Genomic DNA, 26,436 nt, shown 5'->3' on the forward strand with positions numbered 1-26,436 from the left:
GTTGTGTCTGGTGCCTAGTTTGATGACAGGTGGTCCATCCTGTTTTATTATTAAACTTTTTCAGAGTGGTTTGATACAACTGAATGGCTTACTAGGCCATTTCAGAGGGCAGCTGAGAGTCAAACACATTGCTGCGGGTCCAGCATCACATGTAGGCCAGACTAGGTAAGGACAGCAGATTTCCTTCCCTAAAGGACATTAGTGAACCAGATGAATTTTACAACAATTTTGTATTTTTGTTGTCACCAAACGTTTTATTCCAGATTTATGTAATTAATTGAACTTTTAAATTCCCCAACTGCCATGGTGGGCTATGAACTCATGTCTCTGGAGTATTAGACTAGGCCTCTGGTTTACCAATGCAGTAACATAACAACTATGCTACCAAACCCATTAAATAACACCAGGCAAGAATGTATCAGGAACCGAGTAGGAAGGTCCTGACCACCATTTTAATCAGCTGTCAAAGAACAAGAACAAAGAACAAAGAACAGTACAGCACAGGAACAGGCCATTCGGCCCTCCAAGCCTGTGCCAATCTTGATGCCTGCCTAAACTAACACCTTCTGCACTTCCGGGGCCCATATCTCTCTATTCCCTTCCTATTCATATATTTGTCAAGATGTCTCTTAAACGTCACTATCGTATCTGCTTCCACCACCTCCTCTGGCAGCAAGTTCCAGGCACTCACCACCCTCTGTGTAAAAAACTTGCCTCGCACATCCCCTCTAAACTTTGCCCCTCTCACCTTAAACCTATGTCCCCTAGTAACTGACTCTTCCACCCTGGGAAAAAGCTTCTGACTATCCACTCTGTCCATGCCGCTCATAACTTTGTAAACCTCTATCATGTCGCCCCTCCACCTCCGTCGTTCCAGTGAAAACAATCCGAGTTTTTCCAACCTCTCCTCATAGCTAATGCCCTCCAGACCAGGCAACATCCTGGTAAACCTCTTCTGTACCCTCTCCAAAGCCTCCACGTCCTTCTGGTAGTGTGGCGACCAGAATTGCATGCAATATTCTAAGTGTGGCCGAACTAAGGTTCTGTACAGCTGCAACATGACTTGCCAATTTTTATACTCTATGCCCCGACCGATGAAGGCAAGCATGCCGTATGCCTTCTTGACTACCTTATCCACCTGCGTTGCCACTTTCAGTGACCTGTGGACCTGTAAGCCCAGATCTCTCTGCCTGTCAATACTCCTAAGGGTTCTGCCATTTACTGTATACCTCCCACCTGCATTAGACCTTCCAAAATGCTTTACCTCACATTTGTCCGGATTAAACTCCATCTGCCATTTCTCCGCCCAAGTCTCCAACCGATCTATATCCTGCTGTATCCTCTGACAATCCTCATCATTATCCGCAACTCCACCAACCTTTGTGTCGTCCGCAAACTTACTAATCAGACCAGCTACATTTTCCTCCAAATCATTTATATATACTACAAACAGCAAAGGTCCCAGCACTGATCCCTGCAGAACACCACTAGTCACATCCCTCCATTCAGAAAAACACCCATCCACGGTTACCCTCTGTCTTCTGTGACTGAGCCAGTTCTGTATCCATCTTGCCAGCTCACCTCCGATCCCGTGTGACTTCACCTTTTGTACCAGTCTGCCATGCGGGACCTTGTCAAAGGCTTTACTAAAGTCCATATAGACAACATCCACCGCCCTTCCCTCATCAATCATCTTTGTCACTTCCTCAAAAAACTCAATCAAATTAGTAAGACACGACCACCCCTTCACAAAACCATGCTGTCTCTCACTTATAACTTTGTTTGTTTCCAAATGGGAGTAAATCCTGTCCCGAAGAATTCTCTCCAATAATTTCCCTACCACTGACGTAAGGCTCACCGGCCTATAATTTCCTGGATTATCCTTACCACCCTTCTTAAACAAAGGAACAACATTGGCTATTCTCCAGTCCTCTGGGACCTCAACTGTCGCCAATGAGGATGCAAAGATTTCTGTCAAGGCCGCAGCAATTTCTTCCCTTGCCTCCCTCAGTATTCTAGGGTAGATCCCATCAGGCCCTGGGGACTTATCTACCTTAATGCTTTGCAAGACACCCAACACCTCCTCCTTTTTGATAGTGAGATGACTGAGACTATCTGCACTCCCTTCCCTAGGCTCATCATCCACCAAGTCCTTCTCCTTGGTGAATACTGATGCAAAGTACTCATTTAGCACCTCATCCATTTCCTCTGGCTCCACGCATAGAGTCCCATCTCTGTCCACACTAGTCCTGTCAGACAGGCAGGATTAAAATTAGCCCTAATGATTCCTTTGGGTTTTTCCAATGCTTTGGCCAAAAGGGTTACATTGTGTAGGGTAGCCCATAGTGGGCTCCTTTTTAATATTAAATGTTAATCTTAGGATCATGATCAGTATAATGGCTTGAGTATTTTCCTGTTTGCATTAACTATAAATCATAATGCTCCAAGGAGGCTTGTCAATGTTTTGGGTGAAATAGTGGAATGAAGCTACTGGCAGAGTAATTCCTACATATTGTTTGAATTTGCCTCGCCACATCCATAAATAATATCAACACTTAACCTTTGCATTGTGCCTTCACATTAATAAATAGCACTGAGAAACATTTATTAATCTTTCTCATGTTTTGTTGGGCTAGCTAATCTTATTAGTATTAAGTTAGCAGACCAAATACATAGGATACAGTTCACCTCTTACTTATGTGACCATTTTTAAACAAACTGGCAAAAACATTTGTGGTGAAGTCATACTGTAAAGAAAGAATTGCATTTATATAGCACCCTTCATGTCCTCAGGATGTCCCAACACACGTTTTCAGCCAATAAAGCAATTTAGAAGTGTTGTTACTACTGTAAGGTAGGAAACATGACAATTTGTATTTTTGATTGAGGGATAAATATCGGCCAGGACACAGAGTTCCCCTGCTCTACTTCAAAATAGTACCATGGGATCTTTTATGTCTTTTACGTCCACCTAAGAGGGCAGGTGGAGTCTAAATTTAACATCTCATCCGAAGGATAGATATTAACATACAAGTGTGTTTTGATGAAATTCCTCTGGTCACTATTTTAACACAGGTGTTAATCTGTTTAACATTAATGCACTCATATGTCAGTGTACCATTGGACCCATTGTATTGTACTTTTAGCTATGCAGTGTATCGATAATTTTGACATTGCTCTTACTACCTCTTCCATTTGTCAATGCTGCCATAAGTAGCCCATTATCTCTACAGGCTGCTGTCCAGTAAGTTACACATTTTTCCTGTTTGTTTTCATTTTTTGCTTCTTTGTCCCATCAATTAACCTTCTCACACTGTCCTTGGTAAACATTTTTAATCCATCTTTTGTCAGAGTTTCATTTATATTCATTAAATCCACCATCAGTTGAGAAGTGATTCTAATGCATTATTCATTTCACTATAAACCACTGAACAGCTGAATAGTACTTTCATAAGCAACGTTATGAATACGCATCAAAATTGCCGCATGAATGCTTCTCATCTTTAGAATAATCTTTTTGCCTCTGGTCTGTGATGGACAACTGTTGTTCCAGCCATTCTGCTTACAGATCCCTTCTTACGGGTTATCTAGCTACTTTGGTCTCTGTTTATTGGTCTTTCATTACTGTTCCAGATATTGACCATTTGACTTGATCTATTAGAAATTAGTTTGTTTTAAGGATAGAAATTGCTGTTTTGATACAAGCAAATAAACATTCGGGCCTGGAGTTTCCACTCAATTGCGCTTTTTATTTGGTGCATTTCCCCCCATATCAGCATAACTGGTGCAAAAGACTGGGAACTTTAACCACAAATTGTGTTCAGTGTAACTCGAGTTTCCATGATGTTTCGCACTGGAGTTAAAAACATTGTGCTAGAAACAACCCTCAACTCTCCCCGCCCCCACTCAAGAATACTGGCCTGGCCCCAAGACTGGCCATGCCTCCAAACCTGGCCACACCCCCAGGGTGAATTAATCACCATGGGGAGTTTCTGCTAATTACGCTCACTTGCAGTCCTTTGAGGAGACTCCAAAAATTAAGCTGGATTTTTTGGGTACAAGGACACTCATAGGTACATTTTTAAAGGTTTTTGAATGATTTTTCTTAAATATTTTGCAAAGGAACTCATCATTGCACCAAAATCTAACTTGAAAATAGTTTTGTATATTTTCTAAAAGTTATTTTCAGCTATTTAAAATCGCATTTCTCACAAGTGGTGGATTAATACTGAATTAAAATGCTTATTATTTGTGATAAACCCACTTTCAGTTGTATTAATCAAATGTTGTGAAGTTGCCACTCTTAATTATATGAAGGAATATTCTTTAAAGCATCTTTCTTTTAAAAAATACATTTTAAAATGCTGCCTGATTGTGCTGGCTCATGACAGATTTTGCGTTTGGTGAAATGCAAATGAGTTTGAGCGGAAGCTCAGTGAAAATAAACATTTCACAAAACAAACACAATTTCAGGCTGATTGCACCCCAAGGCATACACTTCATCCTTTACCACATTTCTATTGCATTTTCTGTCCACTTTAACTGTTTCAGTTCAAATCGCAGCCAGAGGAATGTTATCCGGACATGTTTGGATCCTTTATAGCACTGAATCAGAATCACAGAAATGTTACAGCACAGAAGGAGGCCATTCAGCCCATCATGGCACAGGCTATTCAGCCCATTATGGCACAGGAAAGATGATTTCTGACCTTTAATTACCATCATTCTAACTTTCAAATCTGCACCGAAATTCCTACCTTTATTAGCATCCATCCCTCCAACCGCATACAGAGCTCCAACAGTAGACTTTCGAGGCCTAGTCCTCGGACTCTGCATTAAAGGTCGTCTCTCTGGTAACAGATGGTACTTCATGGCTTCAAGAATAAGCTTTTGACACTCCAGATCATCCTTGAAGAGAGCATTATTTTCAAGGTCTGCCAAAAGCTGTAAAACAATAAATAAATAGACAGACAAATTCAGGTAAGTGATTTCTACATTTGCTAGCAACTGCTCATAAGATGTATATAGAATAGTGGGCATTGTGGAAGGAGGCTGAAAGCTGTAATTTAATTGAGCAGTTCTAATGAAACCGTAAAGTTCAAATGGTTTATCAATGTCAGCAGAACTTCAAGGTTAAATTTTTGTCTTGCAACTTTCTCAAGGGCGTATTTTATTTTTTAGAACATACATTGTGTTTGAGGGTGCAATAATTTAATTGGTAATACATATCATTATACTGCACTGCTAAAGTGATTGTGAATTGCATGCGAATTGATAATGAAAGCTGAGAGAAGAGGGAATAATTACAGATTCAAATCTGCCGTAAATACCTACTCTGTTTTAAGGGCATCAGTTGCTCCCGTTAGCAGTCTGAGTATCTTACTTTCATTTGAGTTGGCTCACAGTGCCCTATATCTACCTGTATGATGGCTCAATCCAGGAATGTAACAATAGCATCTCCTTCCGATCTGGACAGGACACTCATGCCTTCTGCACCTGTGTTTCTTCCATCTCTACGAAGGTAGATTGGACATGAGCAGAGCAGTTACAGTGCCACCTCATGCACAACACCAAATCAATCTCAAAGATACCCGCCAACACCCAGCAGCCATCCAGCTCACTTACTCCGGCCACTGGGGGCAGCACCTTGAAAGAGCCTTAGGCTAAACACCACAGCACCTAAAACATCAAGGTGAAGGACCACAGCAACAAATGCTCGGCACACACACCATTCATTTCTAGAGTATTCAATTTGGTTGCAGTTTCTTTCAACTTCGTCAGGAGAATTTTCATGGAATGGTGTAATATAAGATATTAACAGATGAAAGGAGTGTGAGTCATGATAGCTGAGTTAGTGCAAAAGCCAATGTCGGTTAGAGTGCCATTACATTTGGCACATGTTGAGGACTGTAAGCACCTTGAGTGAAGAAGGCATTTAGGTGAAGTTCTCATTAATGAGATCCTGCTATATGGTTCTTGCTGCCTGCAAAGGTGGCTTAACAGGAATAACTTCTGCCCCCTCAACTTTGTCTTGCCCTGCTCTTGGCTGTGGATGGGTGTCCTCTTCCTCACTTGCTATATATTTATGCCTCTTTGCATGGCAAAGTTTTGAAGCATGCAGTTGATGACAAGATCTCAAGAGATCCTGGTGGTGGGTTTTGTAATATACCCTCTGATTTGTCCTGCAACAGAAGCTTCGGATCAAGATGCCTGCGGCGTGTTCAATAATGATCTTGGTGAATGTGTGGGCCTTGTAGCTATTTGCTGCAGTTCACGGTGGTTTCAAAGACGTCAGGAGCTAAAGGGTAACCTCGGTTACTTAGCAGCCACCTTTGCAATTTTCTATCTCCATCAATTCATCCTTGAAAGATCGATTGTCTTAAAATGAAAGCTTCAGTCTGCTGACTGAGATGTAGGCATTAGTTTGTTTTAATGGTTGTAGACAATCGTCATGTGAATTTCATGAATTGTATCAAACTGTGTACAGATGCCTACATGAACATGAGTGAAAATAACACCCTGGATTTTAAGGCATACTGACCTCTGGAAAACAAAATACATTATTTGCTCATTTTACTGCTGGTTTCTCATGGAGAAAGTGATGATGTTGCTTGCCCTGGTGCACAATGCATCAGTCATCTGCATGAAACATCTTCAGACAACAGAATGACTAAACTGTTCATTGTAAACGCCTGGAATGAGCGGAGATGTAGACGTTTTGTGGAAAAGCAGCCAAAGAATCCAGAACTGCAGTGGGCACAATGGCATTCAGCATCGTTTACAATAGTTGATTATGGTATCTGGAAAGTAGAGTATTATACTGTGCAAAAGATCTAATAGCTATTTCATTCCTTACCTGTAGCAAGATGTGGTTTATAAACCAGCTATCATAGTCCTAAACTCTGAATTATTTTCCTAAATCTCTCCATCTTATTACCTCTCTACTTTCAAAAGCTTCATCAAAACCTAACACTTCATTGGTCGTTTTCTCTAATCTAAATATGCTTGTTTCTCATTCATGACCTTTGACATTCCAGGATCAGTTTGCTACCGTCTGCAGATTCAATTTTGCAGATAAGGACAGTTGCAGGGAATTTGCCTATGATGCAATCTGGCCTACCTTGCATCCCTTCACTCATCGTCACCTACCTCCAAATAACATAGGAAGAGAGAAATTATCTTTGCGATAGCAATTTTCCACATTGAAATTTCAGCATCAAAAAAAAAAGCAGGCAATCAAATCCCTTGGTTAAAATGTCAAAGAACAGACAAAAATATAGGTAATGAAAGAAAATTCTTGTGTAAGGCTCACCACCACCTTCTCAATGGCAATTAGGGATGGGAAATAATTGCTGCCTTGCCAGCCATGCCCACATCCCATGAACAGAATTTTTTTTAAAGTAGGCCATTTCACCCCTCGAGCCTGTTCTGCCATTCAATGAGATCATGGCCGATCTATGACCAAACTCCATATACCCACCTTTGCCCCATATCCCTTAATACCATTGGATATCAAAAATCTATCAATATCAAATTTAAAATTTATAACTGACATAGCATCAGTTGCCATTTGCAGAAGAGTGTTCCAAACTTCCACCACCCTTTGGACTGAATTTTGTTGAGGGGGGGCCAGAACATCGCAGCGGCAATGGCCTGCCATGGAGCCTGATTTTGGGATTGCTGGGCCTGATCTTCCTGGTGGTGGCAAGGCTCCATGGCACTCCACTGCTCAGCGATGAACCTGACTTTAAATATTTAAATAAACCTCATGAATGCATTTACCTACAATTCCCTGTGTTCTTACTGGCTGTCTGGGATCTTCTGTTTGATGGGCGACACTCACACGCCTTCACTTTCTCGTCCAGGGAAAGCTGGTGCCACCGATGTAGGGAAGGGGGGAACTTAGGATTTTTAGTGCAGTGGGAGAGGAGCAAACAGGATCAACTCTGCATTTCTAGTGTGGGCGGGAGGGCGGCGGAAGGGGTGAGCTTTGCACTTCCTGCAGTTTTGGGGGGAGAGGTCAAATGTTCAAACTGTTTTGGGAGGGGGGGAACGGGGCGGCCATTTATTTTCATTGTATTGGTGGGGGACATACAGGTCAGAAATTTAGTTACAGTGTAGTTGGGAAGGGGGTATGGGGTTCAAATGTACAGGTCTGGCAGCCCTTTAAAAATGGTGCCAGCGCCTGCACAGAGGAAGCTGACGCCATTCAAGTGTCGCAGAGCCCTCCCCCGCCACATGATTGGGGGAGGGCCTGTCCTGCACATTTAAATGAGCCACCGCATGCTAGATCGCAGCAGTGTGGCTGCGCACCAGCCGCCATTTTTCTCGCAACAAAATTCAGCCCTTTGTGTGTAAAGGACCAAGTTTGGTCTCTCATTAATTTTACATTCCCCCAACCCTGCCCAAACTCCAGTATCACTAACAATGGTAACCTGAAAATATATCCATATAGATACTGCCGTATGTCCCGTAGTAGCTCGGCTAACTATTCCACCACCATTATATTCTCAGATCCTTGCCACAAGTCAGAATGAAATAGTCTTGCTGAATTTTTTTAAAAAGCTACATCTGTTGTTTTTGATAATTTCATCATACATCTGAAGAGAAATCAAAGATTCTCACAGCAACAGAAAACATTAGAAGAGGCAAGGGAAAAGGCTATTTAGCAATAAACTCATCAAAGCAACACCTGGAGCAAATTCATCTTACACCACTGTCTGGAAGTGATGACGATGATAACAACCACTCACACTACTTCTCCTGAGTCTAGAGCCCAGTATTACTGCCTAGCATGTTGAAACCACATCATCACCAGGATCGGAATCTCCTTGTGTTGCTTTGCCAGTTTCTCAGTTCTAAACTAATCTGAATGTAGAACCATGGGTCTGATTCCGATTAATATTTTGAGCTGCTTGAAACAGAAAGTGGTCAACAATGTTTAACTATTGATAATTTTCCTTTTTCTAACTGTATTTGTACGCATCATTCTGTATTTTGCTGATATTTGATTATGTTTTGTACTGTGCTGCTGGAACATGGTCTTATCATAAATATGCTATTTGAGCTCAAGATAAATGAATAAGTAACTGTATTTGATAAATAAAGCTATCACATTCAATCTCTGTTACCTTTACCAGCAAAACGAAGAAGTATTTTTAATCTATTACCTCTCCTCAGTGATTCTGTATTGAAGGAGTGGATGTTCTGGCTTCAGACAGCCATCTGGGGTTCTGATGACGCTGTTTCTCTACATAGTGTTCCCTCTTCTGGCCCTAAATCTTTACCAGTCATGTCTGGTGTTGTTTGGCTGCTGTCACTTGAGACAGGGATGACTGATGGCCGAGATGTGGCATCCTTTTGATAGCCTCTTGCCTGATCCATGACTACGACAGGAATGTTACTGCTGTTGGGCACATCCTCAGCATATCCCCTGATCTGTCTAAGAACTGAACTTAGGGCAGTAAAAAGTTTGTGGAATAAAAAGAGAAAGTGCTGGTAATACTCAGCATCAGTGGCGAGAGAAGCAGAGTTAACGCTTCAGCTCACTGATCTATGTGGACACTGGCTTCCAGGTTGGCTCCATCTGATCTCCAAGTACAATGGTATCTCTAAGAGAGAAGTCTAAGGCTTCTGTGGTAGCAATATAAACATTCATAAAAGATGTTCCTACTCTGCCTATGACCTGTGCCACTGAGGTCTCTGATGCTGATGCCACAGGAGTTTATCCAACACTCCACAACTCTGGGTCATTAATTCTTCCCTAGATGTTGCTTTGTACAAACACCACTACTGATCCTGCTCCAACAGACTGTTTAAAAACAGTCCTTTAGGTTTGGATTTTGTGATATTACAGGAAAATCAGTAACTACACTGGGTCTTTGGAAAGCAGGTGCTTTGTATTAGGAGAAAGCGCACTTGTTCCTCCTGTTATGGAAATTATTCTGTTTTTTGTTAAAATATTTTTTGAGGAATTCATAGTCAAACTGAATAAATGTTGGAGCAGTTTTTTTGTCAAGAGGGCACTGAAAGAATTAATTTGGCAACAATGCTTACTGGTTGTCACATGAATCAAGTTAAAAATAAAACAGAAACCCTGATAACAGGGGAAAATGTAGGCAGAGATGTCAGTTGCGGCCCTTGATTGGATAAGCCTGGCAGCAGTAGCATGCACCTGAGACGGCAGGTTGTAGCAGTTAGAGTGTGTTTTACCTTCTGGAGTGAGCAGCTGATGAAGTTAGCCTGAAGAAGAAGTGAAGGAAGGAGAGACGATCACAACCCAGCTCACTTTCCAACATCTCTAAAAGACCCTGAGAAGTCCATTGTATCAATTCATCTCGTCTCTTGTCTTTGAAGAAAGCCTGCTAAAATAAATCTCAATGCCGCCTGAAAAGAACTGTTCTAAAAGATCCCAGTGACCAGTCTACGTGTACTCAGAGGCTTAACTGTATGTCAGTTTTGGAACAACATATCACATTTGCTATTTTCTTCAAAAATGAGCAAGTAATTAGCCCAAGTGCTTTTTGTCTGTAACAGAGCTCTGAATTTAAAAAAAAAACTATTTTTATTTTTCTGGTTAACCGGTGTATGTACGTGTGTATGCATGTGTGCGTGTGTGCGTGTGTGTGTGTGTGTGAGAGAGAGAGAGTGTGATGGGCTAAGGTTAAAAGGGAACTTTAAAAATTTAAATCTGTGTGTTTATGGTTTACTTCATTACTAGTTAAGACTTAAACTGTTAATGTTCTTGTTCACTAAAGAAATCTGGCTATCGTGTTCTATTCTGGGAGAAATAAAGTATATGATTGGCTGCATTAGTAAGTCAGAAAATTTAAAATATATGTTGTGACCTATGGAGAAGTGGGATTAGAATAAACAGTGCATTCCTCCCACCTCAGTTGTAACACTCCTTACCCATGCACATTAAGATCAAACTCTTTCATCTATATTGTTATGCCAATGCATTTTGTTGACTGATAATCTCCTTTAATCCAAAGATTGGGGATCTAAATTTATATTTTTTAAAAGAAGTTTAAAAAAGAAAAGCTACAAGGATGACTTTACTGGCGACTTAAGATGGCCACCCACTTTGCTACATTGTATCCTACACTGTAATGCTGTGAGGAAGGAGACAAAATGTCTGCTCATATCCCAGCAAGAACCAAGACCCAGGAAGTTACAGGGAACTGCTTGTTCTTTTTCTTTGTAGCAAGAGAGAAATACTACTAACTGCTATGCTTGAATGCCTGAGTGACTGTCATGTGATAAGCCCCTCCCCATTTGTGGTTTTAAGCTTGTGTCTTTCTGCAGCAGAGAGAAGAGAAACAACTGGACTCTGACATGCGCAGAACCAAGTGGGGGGTCCTTTTCTCTCTCTCTCTGTCTCCCTTATAGCTTGAAAGCTTTCAAATCCTGCCTGTTGACTGACCAGCTTTGTATACTTCGGCTACAATCAGAAACCCCATTGGAGGAAATCATCTGCATCGCTGTCTCCAAGAGACCAATCGAAGCAGTCATCTACCTCTTCAAACTAAAAACTTCAGGAACACCAAATTCAGCTAGAAGCCAGCCGAATCACCAAATGCCACAAATTGTATACCCCTTTCTTCTATGGACTTTAACTCAACCAAACTACCTTTCCCCATTCTGTAACTTATTTGCGTGTGTGTAAAGCTCTCATGTGTGTGCAAGTGAAAGTTTGCATTGTTTATTATATTATTAGTTCAGGATTAGGTACAATAAAGTTAACCTCTTTCTTTGTTAAACTCAAGAAAACCTGTCCAATTGGTTCTTGTTATGATCATAGCAAGTAAGTAATCAAAAACCTACTGAATTGGCCAGGACATCCACTTTAAGAAAGAAATAAACCTGTTTTGGTCAAACAAGGAGAGGGAAAAGAGCGAAGCCCTTTGACCGCTCCTCACTTGACCGTAACAATATCCATTCAATTGTAGCTTCTGGGAAGTCATCCTACCATTCATTCTCTCCTTCATTTTCAATACATCTCACGTTGCACTTCCACTGACTTGTCATCCAAGTAGCTCTTCATTCCTTCCCATGCATCATTTCCAGGGCTCAAATGAGTGCATATTACTTTTCAAGGATGCTAGTCATAACAATTAATCCTTTGTGCTCCACCAGATGCTCCATTGTGCATTTCCCATGGTGTGCGCTAAATCTCAGGCAAATGAAACAGTAAAATCTCTGATTGACAAGCATGCTTAATTACATTGGGAAAGTTTAAACAATGCTTAGTTAACCATTTCATACTGCATCAGTAATAATTTCTCGACCTGCCAATGGAAAAACTGTTTATAGATGAAACAGTTTGATCTGATCCAAGTGATCAGCTGGTTTGTGTATATTAACTTTCTCGACGTAAATGCTGTAATTAGTTGAAGAAGTATCAAGGGACTAAATAGCAAGATCAAAATAGACAGTACGAGTACTAACGTAGGCAATCTAACTCTCAGAACACAGCTCCTTTATTTATTTCAATATATATGCCAGGATGTTTTGTTCAACCGTGGCCTGAATCAAGGTTTCTTTCCAAACTCTGTGATTGTCAATACTTCCCGAAGAGATGGAGCAGCAATTTGGTAATATTTCCCACAAGATGTTACATAAGATCATAAGAAATGAAGCAGGAGTAGACCATTCGACTCCTTGAGCTTGCTCCACCATTCAATAACATCATGGCTGATCTGATTGTGGCCTTAAGTCCACTTTCCCCTGCCACCACCAACCCCCTCATAACCCTTGATGCTGAATTCTAGTTAACTTAAAAATAAACCTTTCAAAGGGCTAAAAAAAAAACAAGGCAGCGAGATATATCTTCAGTTCTGGTTCAATCTGATGATTTTTTTCTGATTTATTAACGTCTTTGCAGATCCTTAATGACTTTCTTACAGTGGGCTAACTTAGTGTATTTTAGCTCTTTGTTAGCTGGAAAATAATAAACATATCATAGAAATGTATAAATCTTAGTTGTTGGCAAAGTTGACTATCGGTTAAATTTGATTTAGAGTCTAATCTCATTTGTTATTAATGAGAGCTATCAAAGGTGTGCACATTTTCCTTGCATTTTGGCACTTTAAATGTTCTATTATTCATCTTCAACAAATGCTTCTAGCTTTACCATTTTGTATTTCAATTTGAACCTCGAGACATTTCTTTTAGTCAACATAACAAATGAACCATACCCCTGTTTTTGGGAGTATTCTTCACATTGTTACTTCGAAGGTTTTAATGAAAACCTTTCTTTCATGTCCTTTGATGGAGCTAAGAAAAGTGGCAAGGCTTGGAGATTATTTGTTGAAGAAACAGCGGCTTTCGATGTATACTGCGTACTTGAAGCAGTCACTGAAAGCCCACTGACAGGTCAGCAAGCATACTAAATGCTACTGTATGCAATATAAGCCAACAAGTGATAAGACAAACACTGTGCACATCCATAAATGCAGCAAACATGAACAGCCATACCTTTCAGAGATGGATCAATACTTCTACAGCTCACCAGCTACATGACATGTTTTAATGATTAGCAAACAATACAAGAAAGCCTGGTTCAGGCTGCTGTTTCACTTATTCACAATCTAATATAAATCAAATGAAACTGAATAATGTTAAGAGAACAAGTATACGGACATCATCTTCTTAAGGGTTTCTTGTACCTAACTGCCAAACAGACATGAGTAATCTATCACATATTATGCTCCATTCCTCCAATATTTTGTGCCCTGTTTAGACTCAGAAAGAACGTTTTATGTAAGTGACAGTAACCTAAGAGTACTCAATTAAACTCCGCCATGTCAAAAGGCATTACAAGTTTCAAACTATAAAGCAATATAGAAGATGAAGGGTCACTTGCTGACTTCATTTGAACTGGATAAGCACAGTAGCTATTACAGCATAGTCTGGGAAAATACACTGGAGAAACAGCATATATTTTGTGTTGACCAAAGCTGTTAATTAACATCGAGGATGGACATCGAGGATCGTCCACACGCCTGGGGTCTACCTGACTTACTTCCCTCACGTTCCTGGGCCACAGGAGCCTTCTTGTTGCCAGATATTCAATGCTTCCTTCCTCGTCTGCTTTTCTGTTTTATCCATTTACATCTCCTCTCAATCCAGCTATTATACTTGTCTCATTATCAGTTATTTAGCCTTGAACCATCTTCCTTTTTGATATTTAACCAATGTAGCCTTAATCCATTCACCCTCTTACAGACCCCTCCCTTTGTTCTTTCCATTCCCGACCTTATCCTTGGCTCGCTAATTTGTGCAATTTGTGGGAAAAATCTGCAATTTGAGGAAGTAAAGAACCCAGCTAAAGCCTTTGCTAGCTGAAATCAAGACACTAGTTTTAAATCTTTCTCCCATTATTAGGTATTTATCTGTTCACGTTCTTTGCTCTTATAGTCTCTCTGTTCTGGTCTTTTGCGCATCCCTGATTTTCATTGATCCACCATTAATGGCTGTGCCTTCAGCTGTCAAGGCTCTGAGCTTTGAAATTACCTCCCTATACCTCTCGGCTTTTCTACCTCTCTCTCCTATTTTAAGACAGTCCTTAAAATCTATCTGTCCGACCAAGCTTTCAGTCACCTGTCCTGATTTCTTAAGTGGCTGGGTGTCAAATTTTGTTTGATAACACTTCTGTAAAGCACCTTGTGAACCTCACTGCATTAAAGGCCCTAGATAAAATCATTGTGCTCTGTATGCATCATTGCTTTTGCTCACATTTTGTCTGAGCAAAGAAACATTAATTTCAGAAATGCTTCACACCCCTATACAATTGCAGAATATTTTTTAAAAAATGGACAGACTGGCAAATTGCATTGTTTGTGTCGACCAGTTTGAAGGGTTATGCCTGACTGCACTTGGCAACATGTTCCATGAGAGTCAACAAGATTGCAACATTTTAGTGTTAGTTCTCCTTAACTGGTTCATTGCAGGCCACAGGATGGAGCAAGCAAGGATGCAAGTATTTACAAGAACAGATCACTACCAGAGCTTGTTAAACATTTACAGGGCTGTTACATTTAGTAACCTTAAAAGCCTCACCAATTTACATGATGGTGAAAGAGTAGTGGACAGCAATGGGCTATGAAAAAAATGTGTGGAAAATATTGAAATGATTAAAGAAAAAAGGCTGAATAAATTAAATCCAGGATGGGATCTCTAGTATTGTTTGTGCAATAAAGACAAAGCAATTCTATCAATCATTGTAAAGTATAGACAACACCACATTTTAATTCTATTGTCTACAATATGTATTGCCACCCATGCCTTCAGCTGCCTGGGCTCGAAGCTCTGGAAAGCCCTTCCTAAATCTCACTGTCTCTCTACCTCGCTCTCCTACTTTAACACATTCCTTAAAACCTATCTGTTTGACCGAATTTTTGGTCACCTGCCCTAATATCTCCTTATGTGGTTCAGTGTCAAAATTTGCTTGATGACGCTTCCATGAAGCACCTTGGAATGTTTTACTGTGTTAAAGGTGCCATATAAATGCAAGTTGTTGCTGTACTGTTTTTGATGCTGGTATCATCTTATACTTGTTTGCTCTGGTGCCCTGCAAGAGACAGGATAGTAATTGGAATCATTTAATCCTTCCAAACTAGCCTCTATACTGTAGTGGACCAATGAAAGATTTACATCCATATAAAGTGCGTAGCTAAGCAGTTAATACTGGACTACTGACAAAATGGAAAAAATTGATTGAGACCTTGCTTTTACAGCAAATGGCTACATAGTAAACACAGTAAACAGGGTACAACAGCTACATGCAAGCATTTGACAACTGCTGGTGCACAAGACTGGACTGTTTAGCTTAGCCCCATGAATGCCACCAAACATTCATTAAATATTTGCTCACTGTCCAGAGATAAACCTTAGTCTGAACCCAAGGAAATGTAATCTGTTTCAGCTCAGGATATGCCATTAGTTAACACTGAGTGCCAAGTAATCCTACAAAATCAAATGTATGAGCTTAACTGGTTCCTCCGCACTCAACCACAATACTTTAGCCAGTGCTTCCTCTTCAAGTTCACTATTCAAATTCTCTCAGAGTGGGTGTACCTGTAATGCTGCTTGTGGTAGATGGAGGAGTGACTTTGTCTTATTCATGGGGACTTATAGCTCTAATTCTGATGCTGGAGACATATATAGCAAGAAGAGTTGGCTGCATTTCCTGAAATATACATACCATGACATTTTGCTTGAATAGATGCCTGGTTAGCAGTGAGATTGAATAAGTGAATGTGGGAGTCAACAAAGAATAATTGCTTGATAAGGATAATATTAGCACCGAGTTTAGAGTGTGAATTTGAATTCGCCCTGCCTCACACCTTTATGTTGTCAATCCCTAGGAATTTCAACATGAATTTCAAAGGCTCATACTTGCAAGGCCCTCCTCCAGTTCTGCTCTTCTCCCTTCTGTTATATGCTACCTTGTCCTGCAAGTAAAAGTACTGTTGAGATATTGGAGGCATCAGGACAACATATAATGACACCTAAATGCCCATGAAATTGCCCATTGGGTACATGAGTACATGAACATTCAGAATTCAGCTATTTTTATCAGAAGGATCCTTTTTGTGTAAAGCCTTTAAGTTTTCAGTGTGTCAACAGATGCTTTGTGAGTGCCCCTGGAGACTGTAGTCAACAGTGCCTGAAAATCGGAGTCTAGGTCTGCTGTAGGTTAGAATCCAAGCCTGCATGGGCTCAAAGTCTGAGGTTTGCCTATAGATGGAGAAGAGAACTTGCTTCGTAGGTAGGCCCAGTCCATCACTGAATCTAACACTGACTTAAGTCATATCTGCAACTTGCCCCACCTGCCCTTATCAAATCTTATGGCACTTCTCTGATCTGCCTCAGTACTTGAGTGACTCCATTATTTTTTGACAACCACCCATGGGCACAGCCTGACCATAGCACTGTACTATTTAATTATAACAGCATGAAACTTATAGTCACCTGTTTTTCCAATGTATTGGTTGACTACTGCTCAGATTGGCTCCAACATGCTCAACATCGAGCCTATGAAGACTCCTAGCTTTCTTTCTACATCATCCCTGCATTTGTGAAGTACACGTGTTGTTTATTTTTCCATTCTATGGGCATTAAATTTCATCTGTCATTCATACTCGTCTGCACCCACAAACCTATCTTTAATTCACTGTAATTTCTGAGCTACTTCCTCCAATTCCACTGCCTGTTTGACATTATCAATATCTCTGCAAAATTTCTCTTTATCTACATACTAATGGTACTCAGGGCTATCTCCCTTTCCAATTTTATTTGAGCCCATTACTGCCTGCATGCTGCTAGATTGCCAGTCTCACGTTGTTGTGAATGAACCAGAGCTTTCTCCATTTGAACATCAGGAAGAGAGAAGCCGTGGCCTAGAAACTCTACTCCCAGGCAATAACTTCATTCCCATTCCTGGCTGCCTTCTCAGAAAGAATCATTCATAGCAATGGAAAACAAATCATAGGCCTTTATCAGACACGGAAAACCATGAGGGTTGTGTGTGCAATTTCTCAATATGTGCTCCAGATGAGGTAGACTTACCTTTGAGAACATACTTTTGGGAAATTGGCCTTTTACTATGTACTGAAGTTTTATTCTCTTTTTTTCTTAATTGTGCATTTGAATTTAGAAATTGCACACTAGAAACTATACAACAACATGTATTTATATAGCACCTTTAATGTAATAAAACATCCTAAGGTGCTTCTTGGGGCATTAAAAATATGACAATGATTCACATAAGGTGATATTGCGCAGATGACCAAAAGCTTGATCAAAGAGGTAGGTTTTAAGGAGCATCTTAAAGGTGGAAAGATAAGTAGAGAGGTGGAGAGGTTTAGGCAGGGGATTTCAGAGCTTGGGGCCTAGGCAGTTGAAGGTGCAGCGATTAAAATCAGGGATGCTTGAGAGGCCAGAATTAAAGAAGCATATATATCATGGAGGGTTTCAGGGCTGGAGCAGAATACAGTGATAGTGAGGGACGAGGCCATGGTTGGATTTGAAAACAAGGATGAGCGCTTTAAAATTGAGACATTGCACTACCAGAGGCCAATGTATGTCAACAAGCACAGAACATAAGAACATAAGAAATAGATGTAGGAGTACACCATACGACCCCTCCAACCTGCTTTACCATTTGGTACAATCATAGCTGATATTCTACCTCAAATCTACTTTCCTGCCGACTCCCCTTGTTCCCAGAGAGTTCAAAAATACACTGATCTCAGTCTTGAATATACTCAGTGATCGAGCACCATAACCCTCTGAGGGAGAGAATTCCAAAGATTCACAACCCCCTGAGTGAAGAAATTTCTCCTCAACTCAGTCCTATATGATCAACCCCTTATCCTGAGGCTGTGCCCCTGTTTTCTAGATTTCCCATTCGGGGAAACAACCTGTCAAGCCCCTTCAGAATCTTCCATGTTTCAACGAGATCAGCTCTCATTCTTCTAAACTCCAGAGAGTATAGGCCCAATTTATTGAGCCTCTCATTATAGGAGAACCCTCTCATCCCAGGAAACAATTTAGTGAACCTTTGTTGTTCTGCCTTCAAGGCAAGTACATCCTTCCTTAGATATGGAGACCAAAACTGCGCACAATACTCCAGGGGTGGTCTCAGTAAAGCCCTGTTCAATTGTAGCAAGACTTCCTTAATGTTGTATTCCAACCTCTTTGCAATAAAGGCCAACATGCTATTTGCCTTCCTAACTGCTTGCTGTACCTACATGCTATATTTTTGTACTCCTTGTACGAGTACACCCAGGTCTCTCTGAACATCAACATTTAAAAGCTTTGTGCCTTTTTAAAAAAATTCTGTTTTCTATTCTTACTACCAAAGTGAATAATCTCACACTTTCCCACATTATACTCCATCTGCTACTTTGTTGCCCACTCACTTAACCTGTCTATATCTCTTTGTAGCCTCTTTGTGTCCTCCCCAAAATTCCCACCTAACTTTGTATCGTCAGCAAACTTAAGATACATTACTCTCAGTCTCTTCATCTAAGTCATTGATTGTAAATAGCTGAGGCTCCAGCACTGATCCTTGCGGCACTCCACTAGTTACAGCCTGGCAACTTGAAAATGCCCTGTTTATGCTCACTCTCTGCTTCCTGTCCTTTAACCAATCCTCCATCCATGCTAATTAATTACCCCCAACTTCATGAGCCCTTATCTTGCATATTAACCTTTTATGTGACAGCTTATTGAATGCCTTTTGGAAATCTAAGTATACTACATCTACTGATTCCTCTTTATCTACACTACTAGTTACAACCTCAAAAAACTCCAATACATTTTTCAACCACAATTTCCCTTTTGTAAAACTATGTTGAGTTTGGCTGATCATACTGTGATTGTCTAAGTGCATTGTTAAGACTTCGCTAATAATAGATTCCAGCCATTTCCCGATGACTTCCGAAGAAGGGTCACTGACCCGAAACGTTAACTCTGCTTCTCTTTCCACAGATGCTGCCAGACCTGCTGAGTGATTCCAGCATTTCTTGTTTTTGTTCCCGATGACTGATGTCAGGCTAATGGTTTGCAGTTCCCTGTTTTCTCTCTCCCTCCTTTCTTGAATAGCAGTGTTACATATGCTAACTTCCAATCCACTGAGACCGTTCTAGAATCTAGGGAATTTTGGAAAATCATAGCTAGTGCATCCACTGTCTCTGATGGAGACCATCAGGTCCTGGGTATTTGTTGGCTATTAGTCCCCTAAGTTTCTCCAATACTTTTTCTCTGCTTTTATTAATTTTCTTAAGTTCCTCACTGTTATTAGCCCCTAGGTTACCCACTATTTTTGGTAATGTAACTTGTGTCTTCTACTTTGATGACAGATACAAACATTTGTTCACGTCTCTGCCACTTCTTTATTCCCCATGATAATTTCTTCTGTCTCTGCCCCTCAGGGACCAATGTTTACTTTAGTTACTCTCCGTTTATATACTTGTCAAAGTTCTGTTTTTATATTCCTGGCTACTTTACTCTCATTCTATCTTTTTTTCTCTTTTTATCAACTTTTTGGTTTTTCTTTGCTGGTTTCTAAAACACTCCCTGATACAGAGGTGGAAATAGGTAGTCTTAGTGAAGGTGAGGATATGTGGTTGGAAGCTCATCTCAGGGTCAAATATGATACCAAGGTTGAGCACAGACTGGTTCAGCCTCAGACAGTTACCAGGGAGAAACATGGAGTTGGTGGCTCGGGAACAGGGTTTGTGGCAGGCACCAAGGACTGAGGCTTCGGACTTCCCAATACCTAGTTGGAGGAAATTTCTGCTCATCGAATGTTGGAGAAGCAGTTTGACAATTTAGACAGAGTGGAGGAGTCGAGAGCAGTGGTGGTGAGGTAGAGTTGAGTGTCAACAGCATATATGGGGAAACTTGTGTTTTCGAATGATGTCATCAAGGTGCAGCATACAGATATAAAATAGGAGGAGACACAAGAAGTAATCAGATTTTCGTGTCTCTTTCACTGCTCCACCTTGGGCGACCATGCCTTCAACTGCCTAGGCCCTAAGCTCTGGAATTCCCTCCCTAAACCTCTCTGCCTCTCTCTCCTCCTTCAAGATGTTCCTTAAAGCCTAGCTCTTTGAACAAGGCGTTGGTCATCTGTCCTAATATCTTATGTGGCTCGATGTCAAACTTTGTCTGATAATGCTCTTGTGAAATGCCTTGGGTTATTTTATTACGTTATATAAATGCAAGTTGTTATTAGTGTATAACGAATTGCACTGAAGGGTAATGGGTTTCTCTGTGACCCACTCCTGTTTCGTTGTGGCAATACTTTGACGCCATTTCTCATGTCTTCCCAGGTTACACCAGGAATCCTGCCAAGAATAGATTTGCTGGGACCTTTGTCTGTTGAGAGTAGGCATGGGTTCTGTTGCAAGCCTAGACTATGGTCTGAAGCTTAAAAGGCAAATGATCTTGGAAGAATCAATTGCTATTATTCCTAGGGCTCTATATCGCTGGTGGACAGATACATTTTTTGCCCCTTTGAATCTTTGGCCTGAATAGCCTTCTGCTCTGCCTTTCAGACAGTCAGGATGCCAATCTGAGCACACTGTTTCTGAAGCATGGGCACTGCTATAGTGCTGTCACAGGCACGAGGAATTCTCCCCATTACTTAAATATTCTCAAACACCAGAATGTAGGATGGAGGCATTGGCAGGACCAAGCACCATGCCATGGCACCCAGAAAATTATAGGCTTTTCAGGATATTTAAATCCAAGGATGAGGCAAATGGTGGTATTTTAAAAGTTTAACCCTATGTAGTTAAAGATATCACAGGTGTTTGTCTGACCCACAACATTTGGCTGGTGACACCTTCACCTAATCCTAGCTCTCAGTGATGGACTTTGAACTGACCTGTAGCTGCAGTATCATGCAATCTAACACACACAGTGCAGATCTTGTTTTGGCTTTCAAGAAGTGTAATGCGTTTGAATTAAGAAAAGTCATAGCTAGCATTTCCATTTCAGCTGCATTAAGGTGTAAAGTTAATGGGGTTCATCCAAATTGACCTCGACAAGCTTTTTCCAGTGACTCGGTTAGATGGAATTTCCCCAGGCAATTTCCTGCCCTCATTTCTTCCAGAATGGGCCAAAAGCTCTGCAGAGAATTCATAAGCTTAAGTGGTTGCCAAATGTTGTAATCTGACTGTTTTGTACAGAAATCCGATGAATCCAAAGACCAAATCTAATAGGTACGAACATGTTTGGGTCATGCAAGTCTAATGGTTAATTAGTAGACTGGCAACTTCAAATCTCTAACATAACTGTATCAGCCATGTAATGGAGCAAGAGTTGATACTGAAGCCCTTCATTGGGATGACAAGATGGGGGACAGTGAGATGGAGGTGGCGGGATGTGCTAGGGGAATAAATTGGAACTGACAGAATCACCCTGAAAATGCGTGACCTCTGTACCTAGATAACCAAATGATCCAACCTTCTTAACCTATTGGAGGAAGGAAATAAAAGCATTTTCACAGAATCACAGAATAATACAGTGCAGAAGAGGCCCTTCAGCCCATCGAGTCTGCACCGATACATTAAAGACACCTGACCTGTCTACCTAATCCCATTTGCCAGCACTTGGCCCATAGCCTTGAATGTTATGACGTGCCAAGTGCTCATCCAGGTACTTGATAAAGGATGTGAGGCAACCTGCCTCGACCACCCTCCCAGGCAGTGGATTCCAGACCGTCACCGCCCTCTGGGTAAAAAAGTTCTTCCTCAAATCCCTCTTAAACCTCCTGCCCCTCACTTTAAACTTGTGTCCCCTCGTAACTGATCCTTCAACTAAGGGGAACAGCTGCTCCCTATCCACCCTGCCCATGCCCCTCATAATCCTGTACACCTCGATCAGGTCACTCCTCAGTCTTCTCTGCTCCAGCGATAACAACCCCAACCTATCCAACCTCTCTTCATAGCTTAAATGTTCCATCCCAGGCAACATCCTGGTGAATTGCCTCTGCTCCCCCTCCAGTGCAATCACATCCTTCCTACAATGTAGCCACCAGAATTGCACACAGTACTCCAGCTGTGGCCTTACCAAAGTTCTATACAACTCCAACATGACCTCCCTGCTTTTGTAATCTATGCCTTGATTGATAAAGGCAAGTGTCCCATATGCCTTTTTCACCACCCTATTAACCTGCCCTTCTGCCTTCAGAGATCTATGGACAAACACGCCAAGGTCCCTTTGTTCCTCAGAACTTCCCAGTGTCAGGCCATTCATTGAATACTTCCGTGTCACATTACTCCTTCCAAAGTGTATCACCTCACACTTTTCAGGGTTAAACCCCATCTGCCACTTTTCTGCCCATTTGGCCATCCCGTCTATATCTTCCTGTAACCCAAGACACTCAACCTCACTCACTGTTAACCACTCGGCCAATCTTTGTGTCATCCACGAACTTACTGATCCTACCCTTCACATAGTCATTGATGTCGTTTATATAAATGACAAACAATAGGGGACCCAGCACAGATCCCTGTGGTACGCCACAGTCACTAAAACAGCCATCTGTCATCACTCTCTGTCTCCAACAGCTAAGCCAATTTTGAATCCGCCTTATCAAGTTACGCTGTATCCCATGTGCATTTGCTTTCTTGATAAGTCTCCCATGTGGGACCTTGTCAAAGGCTTTGCTGAAATCCATGTAAACTACATCAACTGCACTACCCTCATCTACACATCTGGTCACATGCTCAAAAAATTCAATCAAATTTGTTAGGCATGACCTCCCTCTGACAAACCCATGCTGACTATTCCTAATCAAATAATTTTGTATTGGAAGATTTCAAACTGATGTGAGTAACAATGTTTAAAGCTGTTCAATTCACCTGCGGTGGTAGCAGAGGTAACCTGATATAAGCAAGCAGTTTGCCGAGATCTCTACATCTTCTTTGCATGTCGTACTTTACCCAGAGCATTAGGGCATGGAATATTGTCTCTTCATCTGGAACATTCACGTCATCACTAACTATAAGTTTGAGGATGTCATCTGCAGGAAGTAGCAGAAATTCCTGATTTCTGATCACCTCCATAATGTGTTCCTGTGAAAGTAAATCAAAAACTGTTCTCAGAAATCATAGGTTAGATCAATCCTTAATCCCTATGAAGTCCTTTCATATATTCATGGACACAAATTTAGAATGACCTGACAATTCCCGACTGTTGCATGCATTCTTTCTTAATAATTGTAGAATTTTGATGCCCATATGCTACCCGGAATTTTATAGCCCCCAACGAGCGAGCCGGTAGCGTGGGGTAGGATAGTGGTGGTGGCCGTAAAATTGAGTGTGAGGCAGGGGGTGCCATTCCCGACGCCTTCCGGCCTCCACTGCAATTTTACATGGGGCAGCAGCGGTGAGAAACAGCCCACCACCAACCCCCCACCCCCAGCCCCAGTCCAATTAAGGCCCTTAAGTGGCCAATTAACTGCCACTTAAGGGCCTCCTCCTGCCGCCGCAGGTATTTTACCCATGGCGGGTAGGTGGCAAAGGCCCCAAGAACCCAACCAGGTAAAACCTGGCGGCCTTCTTGCAGGCTGGGGTTGGGGGTGGTGGGTGGGGGGGTGCCTCCTGATCGGGCACCCTGTGCCACACGGAGGGCTACCCCCGAAGCCCCAACCACCCTCAATGCAAAACACTACCGCCACCCCGCCCCTCCCCCACCAACTAGCCCCCACTTGCCTCGCTGGGGCCCAGCCGACTGTCTCCAGTGAGGCCCCAAAAACTCACCTTCTTTCTGGGGTCATCCTTCCTGCTGAAGCCTGATGGCCTTTTTACGGGCTGGGGTGGGGCTTCTCCTCGGGCATCCTGTACCCCATGGAGGGCCACCCCTGAGCGCAACCGCCCCCAACACACAGCACTCGCACCCCTTCCCTCAACCAAACCCCCTTGCCTTGCCAGGGCCTGGACGATTGTTCCTCGTGAGGCCCCAAAAACTTACCTTCATTCCAGGGCCGTTCTTCACCTTGCTTGCGATGGCTGGGTGCAATCCCAGCAGTGGCCACTGCTTCCTGTCTCAAGGAGGTGGTAGTCCTGCCCAAGGCCAATTAAAGGCCTGGGGAGCGAAAAATCCCGACGTGGCTCCCCAGGCACGGCGGAGGCGGGCTCACCCCGACTTTTTGGCCAGTGGGCGGGGCTTCCTGCCCAACATTAAATTCTGGCCCATATTTTTGGGACTTAAACCTCTGATGCTTTCCTCATGCTCAGCACCAAACATCCCCTCACTTCTTGAGTCCTTGTTCTTTGAACCAGTGTTTTTTTACACACTCAACATCAGGGTAACTGTTAGTTAATCCAGCAGTCAAACAGAAACACTTATTGCTGTATTTCTGCTGACTGAATATGCCACATACCCCTCCTCGTCATTGTCTTATCTTTGGAAAGCTGTGGAGTATACAATGCATAAGATTGTAACTTGGTTATGTATATCACCACTCTCAGCAGAAGAACAGAATAAACTGGATGAAAATGTTTGCGGTATTAAGAGTCATTATAACACAGAGTCATTACAGCACAGAAGGAGGTCATTTGGCCCATCAAATCCATGCCTACATTTAGCAAAGTTACAATGCATATAAAAATGAAACCAGACATATTAAAACTGGCTCCTTTTTACACATTTGTAATTCAGGTAGTTAAATGTGCAAAATGCTGTTAAGGTTAGCTAAGTAAAGATATTTGCGTACTTAATATCCTAGCTTATTGAAGAGCCTCCATTCCTGATAAACAGATAGAGAAAAATCAGGAAAATCAAAATTTAAATACAGACTCTCAGTAGATCACGTTGTAAACTAAATTATCAATTTCCTCCTAATTTTCTTGACATATAACACTGGCCCAAGGCATAATTCCCGGCCAGGACCCCTTCTGGAACTTGTGGTTTGACATTCAGAACAAACTTTAAGAGGAGACAGCTTTGTGATCCAAACCAGAGTGCAGCAGTACATAGGAATATAGGAAATAGGAGCAGGAGTAGGCCATTTGGCCCCTTGAGCCTGCACAGCCATTCAACAAAATCATGGCTGATATTCTACCTCGACACCATTTTCCTTCACTAGTCCCACATCCCTTGATATTTTTAATATATAGAAATCTATTGATCTCTCTTTTGAATATTCTCAATGACTGAGCCTCCACAACCCTCGGGGGTAGAGAATTCCAAAGATTCACCACACACTGACTGATGAACTTCCTCCTCGTCTCAGTCCTAAATGGCTTATCTCTTATTCTGAGACTGTGTCCTCTGGTTCTAGAACCCCCTGGTTCTAGAACCCCTTTCCTGTATCTACCCTGTCGAGCACTGTAAGAATTATGTATGCTTCAATGAGATCACCTCTCAATCTCCTAAATTCTAGAGAATATAGGCCCGTCTCTTCAATCTCTAATCATAGGGCAATTCCGCCATCCCAGGGATCAGTCTGGTGAACCTTTGTTACACTCCCTCTATGGCAAATCTATCCTTCCTCAGTTGTTCACAATACTCCAGGTGCAGGTTCACCAAGGCTCCATACAATTGCACAAGACTTCTTTACTCCTGTGTTCAAATTCCCTTGCAATAAAGGCCAACATACCATTTGCACCAACATATCATTTCCCTCAATATCGTGATGTCTTTGGAGAGGTAAGATATAAGGGGAAATTTAGTGTGTGGATTTTCATAATAATGCCAAGTGTATTAAACTTAAGAAAATATTAAAGTGCTGAAACACTCATCTATGCCTTTGTTACCTCTAACTGTCTATTAACTTGAGCTCATCGGAAACTCTGCTGCAAAACTCGCAAAAAATCCCATTTACCCATCACCCTTGTGCACCTACATTGGCTTCCGGTCCTGCAACAGCGCGATATTAAAATTTTCACCCTTGTTTTCAAATCCCTCCAT

General features: G+C 41.7%; 1 protein-coding gene across 2 annotated transcripts in view; it reads right to left on the reverse strand.

Moving 5' to 3' along the window:
- Positions 1 to 26,436, reverse strand: part of LOC137371029 (kelch-like protein 1) — a 282,921-nt gene that overhangs the window by 68,374 nt on the left and 188,111 nt on the right. For both annotated transcript variants that reach the window (XM_068032934.1, XM_068032933.1), the window contains 2 exons: positions 23,385 to 23,597; positions 4,758 to 4,944 (listed from right to left, as the gene is read on the reverse strand). In XM_068032934.1, the coding sequence (XP_067889035.1) occupies positions 4,758 to 4,944; positions 23,385 to 23,597 (400 nt within the window). The remainder of the gene's footprint in view (positions 1 to 4,757; positions 4,945 to 23,384; positions 23,598 to 26,436) is intronic.

The sequence above is a fragment of the Heterodontus francisci genome, chromosome 6 (genome assembly GCF_036365525.1).
Source record: "Heterodontus francisci isolate sHetFra1 chromosome 6, sHetFra1.hap1, whole genome shotgun sequence".
Classification (NCBI taxonomy): Eukaryota; Metazoa; Chordata; class Chondrichthyes; order Heterodontiformes; family Heterodontidae; genus Heterodontus; species Heterodontus francisci.